The following is a 7,033-nucleotide window of genomic DNA, read 5'->3' on the forward strand; positions in this document are numbered from 1 at the left end:
CCTTGTCTTTGTAGAGGCATAAATGGGCTCATTGTTGAAGCGGGTATGTTGTGTACAGTAGTTTGCATCTGACACTCACCACTTAATAGTTTCCTAACATGGTGACTGGGAATTACTAATTCCACAGCAGCTTCTGCTCGGACGGTGCTTCTGAATGGGCGCAGTGTTCATGTGCTCGATGATGATAACTATTTATAGAGCCCTGAAAATACCACTGCTTCCTTCTTTGTGCCAGTTTGTAGTCGACATGTTCACAGTGTGTGAGTGTGTGAGAGAAAAACAGAGAAAGGGCGGTTTTGTGGTCACTGAGAGGGTGAAATCATTCATTTCCTGTCTGACATTTAACGGTTCCTGACATGTTTATTACAATTTAGGTTAGCAACACCTTTGTTTTTCATCACCTGGACATTTTTGCCTCATGAAAACATGATTCCAAAGAATGGATTAGACACAGTGATGTGTACATTCCCCCACTGAATTAAATCTAAAGAATGATGCTTAAGGAAGGAAGACTTTAAGAGCAGTGCATCTTCAGTGCAGTGTAAGCACACAGGGAAGAAATCATGGAGATCCTGATAACATCCCACATGCCTCTGAACTCTTTTACCACTGTTTTCACACAAAAACCCCACTCCTGTTACACCACACTGCTGCTGGAAAACAGATTTTATCATCTGATTTATTCTGGTCATAAAATATGAAATCAGATTCAGAATTACTTTACTTGAAATTCTTTTATTACAAAAAAGACCATATAGGGATTATAGCTGCTACTTATCTAACCCTATTATTATGGTTGCAATATTACTAATAATAATAATTTTAATAGTAATAGTTGTTGTTTTTAATGTGTCTACTTTTACAGCCAACATTCACATATATACATTAGTACCACATCACCTTATATACAAAAAGATAATGTTTATTATTGTTGTTGTTGTTGTTATTAATATTTTTAGACTATTCAGAGGGACAGTGTGTTGGCCTGTTTCATTACTGGTCAAGACTAGATGATTTTAGCCACTAGGTGGCAACATAGAGCAAAACAAATCACGTATACGATTGTTGTCCTCGATAAAACATACAATAATAAGAAGATGTAAGACGTATTAGATAGATAGATAGATAGATAGATAGATAGATAGATAGATAGATAGATAGATAGATAGATAGTATAAAAGCCCAGTGTACAGTATGAAGGTCGTCGCTGACGGCCACCGCTGTCATTGGTGGAGAAACCACGTGACGCACTTAGTCAGAATCTCATTGGACGCAAACATCAGGAAGTATGGGGCGTGTCCTATTGACGTTTTACATATATATAAAACAATCCTCATTGATTTGACAGCAGCAGCGGCGAGGGAATCTTAACCGTCAACTTCCGACTCTTAACCGTTTATTTAAGTGTTCATTTCTCCATTTTCACTTTCTAACTTGTAACCGACAAACTATAAAACGTCATGGCTGCCTACAAATTAGTGCTGATCCGTCACGGAGAGAGCAACTGGAACCAGGAGAATCGGTTCTGCGGATGGTTCGACGCGGATCTGAGCGAGACCGGGGAGAAGGAGGCGAAGAGAGGGGGACAGGCCCTGAAAGGTGAGCAGGACTGTTCTGTCCATTTTCTGTCCTCGTCCACTGTTATGTATGTATGACAAACTGGAGGTCAGTCCACTGTTGACGGTAACATCACCCCCTCCCTCTGTATCAGACCCACCAACACACAGGAGTGATGCTCAGTTTGTGTGTTTTCAGTCACATCCTCGCGTCATCACAGGCCTCGCAGCCTGCTCACGAGGACATTTTTCAAATGTGGATGATGTGGGGGAAAAAAAAAGGAATTTCATTTGTTTACTCTGTTTTGTTTTCTTACACTGGAATCAAGGAATCTAATATTCAAACTGCCATGTAACCTGGAGATAATATCACTTAATTCATTCATGATTCTGCTTCCATCAAGAAGGCAAGTTTATTCATACGCAGGGCATCTCAACGTGCTTTACAAAGGTGTAGAAATACATTTAAGAAAATTACACAATAAAAGAAAGAGCCCAGTATTTTCTCAGGTGGTACTTTTACATTTGAGAACCACTGGTATTGAGTACTGGTAGTCCTTTTACGACGCTGGTTACCTTCAGCAGGCATCACGAGGTATAGATGGCTGCCAGCGTAGGCAGATGTGTGTTGGGGCTTTTCTTCACATTTTGTTATGACTCTTTACAGACTCTTTTTGTGTCAGTGACTGAGCTGTTTCTGTACCACATGATTGTCCCTTAATCAGGGCACTCGCAATGGAGCAATGACAAAATGACACGACAAGACAAGAATTTGCTGTTTTTCTCTTCTTTTTTTTTTTACAAACTGTCAATTAGTTGAGAAAAATATTGCAAGCAAGGCTGTATTTTCTCAGCCCTCTCCCAGAATCCAAGAGAAGTCCTCTTTTAACTCTTGCATTAAACCCCTGCACCTGTTGCTCTCACAGATGCTGACTTTGAGTTTGATATTTGCTACACTTCCGTGCTGAAGCGGGCCATCAGGACTCTGTGGCTGGTCCTGGACGGCATTGACCAGATGTGGGTGCCAGTGCATCGGACCTGGCGGCTCAACGAACGCCACTATGGAGGTTTGACGGGGCTTAACAAGGCAGAGACGGCGGCCAAGCACGGAGAGGCTCAGGTCAAGATCTGGAGACGCTCGTTTGATATTCCCCCTCCCTCCATGGACCCAGACCACGACTACTACACTATCATCAGCAAGGTAAGATCTGATAACAATGGTGCAAGAGTTTGAAAGGGTTCTGTACACATTGAGCAACTTGATCAACTTATGTCCACAAAGGCGAAACAAAGAGGAGGCATTACTACATCAGGCACCACGAGGGAGTGAAACCACAGATTTAAGATTTAAGGTCATGCCTGGTTGTCTGCAGCACGTTCACTTGAATAATGTCATGCACAAAAGAAATCTGACAGCCAACCTAGAGATTTAGTCTGTTGCTTTTTGCTAATGCTCTTACCTAATAGTATGTTCAAGGTGAGTTAATATACGACAGGGAAGAGTTCTGCTAGGTTTAAGTTCAAAGTTCAGTCATGGTACCTGATCATGTTGGTCTCTCCTGACAGAGACAGTCGGATGTTTATGCACAGTTATCCTGACCAATGTGAGCCATCATAGTACTTCAATAATTACAAATTTATGCTTCAATATCATTTATATAGGTTTCTTCAATGGGCACAGCTGCTTATGCCTTTGCTTGAAAACCCCCCAATGCGGCTTATATCATACACCTGGCCAATGTGTGTATATTGTAGTAAAGAAACATAACCATCAACTAAGGTGCAGCGTGTAATGAGGTCAGTTGTCCATAATCTACCTTCATTTTAGTGAAAATGTGCACTAATATGGAAGAATGTTTCCAAAAGCTTACAGATACGGAGGAAGCAAATGGAATAATGTACTTGTATTACAAAAATATGCTATTATGGACACATTTGTGAACATTTTAAAGTAAATCTTATAGATGTAACATTTGTGCATTAAAAATGTTCAAAAACCCACTCTAACCCTCTCTAAATCCACAGAATCAATCTGTGTCAGTTCAATCAAATGGGTTGGCTATCCTGTATTGGCTATGGGTCATTGTTTATTTTCTACTCTTGCAGGATCGTCGCTATGCAGACTTGACTGAGGAGCAGCTTCCATCCTGTGAGAGCCTTAAAGACACCATTGCACGGGCTCTGCCCTACTGGAACGAAGAGATCGCCCCTCAGATTAAACAGGGGAAGCGGGTGCTCATCGCTGCCCATGGAAACAGCCTCAGGGGGATTGTTAAGCACTTGGAGGGTGAGTGGTGTGATTCATGTCGGCAGTCACTTCATCACTAATAAATATAATACTTTTACTTTATCACTTAACGGTACAGTCCCTGAATTAACTAGTGTGCAGTGTATATAGTTTCTTAAAGGTTGGTGGAGGTGTTTAACGCCAGTTGGCATCCTCAAAGTCTTCCAAAAATCTGCCTTCCTCTCGATCTGTCTTTTTTGTTTTTGTTTTGCTTTGCAGAGGCGAGGCGAGCCAGTGGAAACACGCCAAAAATAAACCAAGTAGAGCAATGCCGAGCCAAGTAGTGCTAGAACTGTATATTGTAAAAGTGCCATAAGTGTGAATGCCAAGTTGTGTGATACCATGTCAGTGACACCCATACATTTGCAGCCTTTTTTCATCTACTTTTGTGTTTCTTTGTTTTTTTTAATGCTTCCACCCGCAGGAATGTCAGACGAGGCCATCATGGAGTTGAACCTACCAACCGGCATCCCCATCCTTTACGAGCTGGACAAAAACCTGAAACCTGTGAAGCCGATGCAGTTTCTGGGAGACGAGGAGACTGTACGTAAGGCCATGGAGGCTGTGGCTGCTCAGGGGAAAGCCAAGAAGTAAAGCAACAGGTGTTTTTTTTTTTGTTTTTTTTTTCTCCACCCAAATTTATTTTTGAATTCTTATACAGAATAAGAAGTATTGTAGATTGTTGCTGAAGTGAACCTCACTTTACTACTTGTTCACTTTCGGAGAAGTAAATTATGAGTGGTTAGGATTTGTTAGAGCCTGGAAAGCAACAGTTCTCAAGAGATTGTAAATCATTTCTTTGCTTATTTTGACCATTAATATTATAACTTTTAACAAAGTAACAAATTCAAATAATAGTATTGGAGACAAAGAAGGTGTTTTATGTGTGTATGTAAATGTACAGAAAACTTTATTTCCCTCACATTCATACATCTACTACTGTATGCATGTGGACAACTCGGAGAGCAGAGGTATATTTTTAAATGTGATAAGTAGAAGAATAAAATTCTATAACGTGGGGAAAAAAAATGACTAGAATAAAAATACAGCATATATAATAATAAATGAACCAAAAGTGTGTGTGTGTGTGTGTGTGTGTGGTTGAATGAAGCCGTTACATTCCAGCGTGTCTAACATGACAACTCATTCTAAAAGAAGATAATTCAAATATTTGACTTATAATACCTTTACTGATTATAACATGAATCCCCTTTTAATTGATACAGTTTCTTTTTTAGGGGGGAGATCAGCTGTGGCTAAACAGTTAAAATGGCTGTTTGTTTGTTTTTTGAAACATTCACTGATTTTCAGAGTGTAAGGAAGTTAAATGTTATTTTTCAGATGAAGAAGGGATATTGTATATTAGACTTAAATTGAAGTTAGATATTTAATTTGAATGTTAAACATAAAATGGGCCGCTGCAGAGGCTGCACAACTCACTTATTTTTACTTGTCATAGGATTAAATTGATGCATTCCGTTAATAAAGGGGTTGTAATTTTGCAATCTCTTGAGAGCAGCATGTGTCGGTGAAGAACTACTGATCAGTGCTTTTCTCCTAATGTCTCTGCCTATGACTGGTTTAGCTGCTGTGTCCTTGTATGTTGTTGCCGTGTGTCTGTAGGACGTTCTTCCCTTTTGTGTGTTTAACCAAGTCTGTCCGGTTTGAAACTGATGAAATGATTTGGATTATCGTGCACCCTGCACAAGAGTCACAATTTTACGTGATGATAAAACCAATGCCTCCGTCACTTTCTCTGAACTCCTTTTGCCCCTTAGTGTCATTGTATTCTTAGTCTTTAAGTAAACACCTACATCTGCCCTCATTGTGACACAATGGTGGTGGAGATAGGAAGGAATATGCGGTTATGTCTCGTAGTATTTTCACTTTTCTTTATTATGTGTAACTCTGTGTGTGTTGGTGAGTCGTGCCCAGAGCGCTCTGATGTGTTAAATGTACATTTATGTGCAAATAAATCAATTCTTATGTGTCAGCTTGTCCTGTTTCGTATTAATGAATACATTTATTACCACCACCAATGATTTTCAAACAATTAAATTAAATTAAATTAAATTAAATTAAATTAAAACAACAACCCTTTACAGAAACCCACAGGTGACCAAAGTGCTTCAGAAAATAATTACATTACAGACGCATGATAGAAAACGAATTCATGAAACATAAATCAAAGCAGGAAAATACCAATTAAAAACATGCAAGAATTAAAAAGGGAACTAAAATAATTAAAATAATAAAAAGTAGTTAGAAGGAGGTATTTTAAACCATTGCTTCTGACAGTTTACCTGCACTCTTACGCTGCATTGGATCCAAAAAATCATTTGCAGACAGGGATTAATTTATTACACACTACTGTGTTTCTTTTGCTTCTCAATTTAGACGCAGAACTGGAACTTTCCTTTCTTTGGGTTCCTGTATATGAAATAGAGGGAAAGGAACAGGAGGATATTCCATGAAGTCACAGACAATAAAAACTGAAAATTTAAATTTGAATATTGAAATATATACATCCCACTAGATAATGTATGTGCTGTAATACTCTGACAAACATGTATTTATAGATTGCATTAAAATTTAAAGAAGACAAGGAAAGAACAGAGAGAAGGGTAGCTCACTCAAAAAGAGAATCTTAATTTTACTTTGGAGAATCTACAGAGAAAGACATCAGAGGACGTTTCTAATCTGTTTGACATGTTTTAGTTGGAAAAGCACATGTGCTACTGGTCATGTAATGACGGCTTTTTTCAGTTAATGTACATGTATGTCTGGACAGTGTGACAATGGAACAGCCTGTGCCCTGAAACCCGAGAAAAATAAATAGAACTCATCCATCATTAATGTGATTATTTACACCAGTGTTATTCATTTTCCAATTGTGACCTCTCAAAATGGCTAAAGAGCAAAAGCCCCCTTTAATGCAAGCGTTATATCTACTAGTGTTAGTAGTAGTCTGTTTTTTTCCTCCCAAATTTCCTGAACCGCATTACTACAGAAGAGGATTAGGGCCATGTGTGAAATTTTTTTTGGAAACAAAATATGAAAGCCAGAATTCTGACTTTAATCTCAGAACTCTGACTTTAATCTTTATTCTCTGACTTTAATCTCCGAACTATGACTTTAATCTTTATTCTCAGAATTCTGACTTTAAGCTCAGAAGCCTGACTTAAATCTC

The 7,033-nt window shown here is 38.8% G+C and overlaps 1 protein-coding gene across 1 annotated transcript; it reads left to right on the forward strand.

Moving 5' to 3' along the window:
- Window positions 1-1,325: 1,325 nt before the first annotated feature.
- Window positions 1,326-5,836, forward strand: LOC131473885 (phosphoglycerate mutase 1). Its single transcript, XM_058651486.1, has 4 exons — window positions 1,326-1,599; window positions 2,483-2,757; window positions 3,663-3,843; window positions 4,268-5,836. The coding sequence occupies exons 1-4, from the start codon at window positions 1,461-1,463 to the stop codon at window positions 4,435-4,437; spliced, it is 765 nt and encodes a 254-aa protein (XP_058507469.1). The 5' UTR covers window positions 1,326-1,460; the 3' UTR covers window positions 4,438-5,836.
- The last annotated feature ends 1,197 nt before the right edge of the window (window positions 5,837-7,033 follow it).

The sequence above is a fragment of the Solea solea genome, chromosome 15, assembly GCF_958295425.1.
Source record: "Solea solea chromosome 15, fSolSol10.1, whole genome shotgun sequence".
Classification (NCBI taxonomy): Eukaryota; Metazoa; Chordata; class Actinopteri; order Pleuronectiformes; family Soleidae; genus Solea; species Solea solea.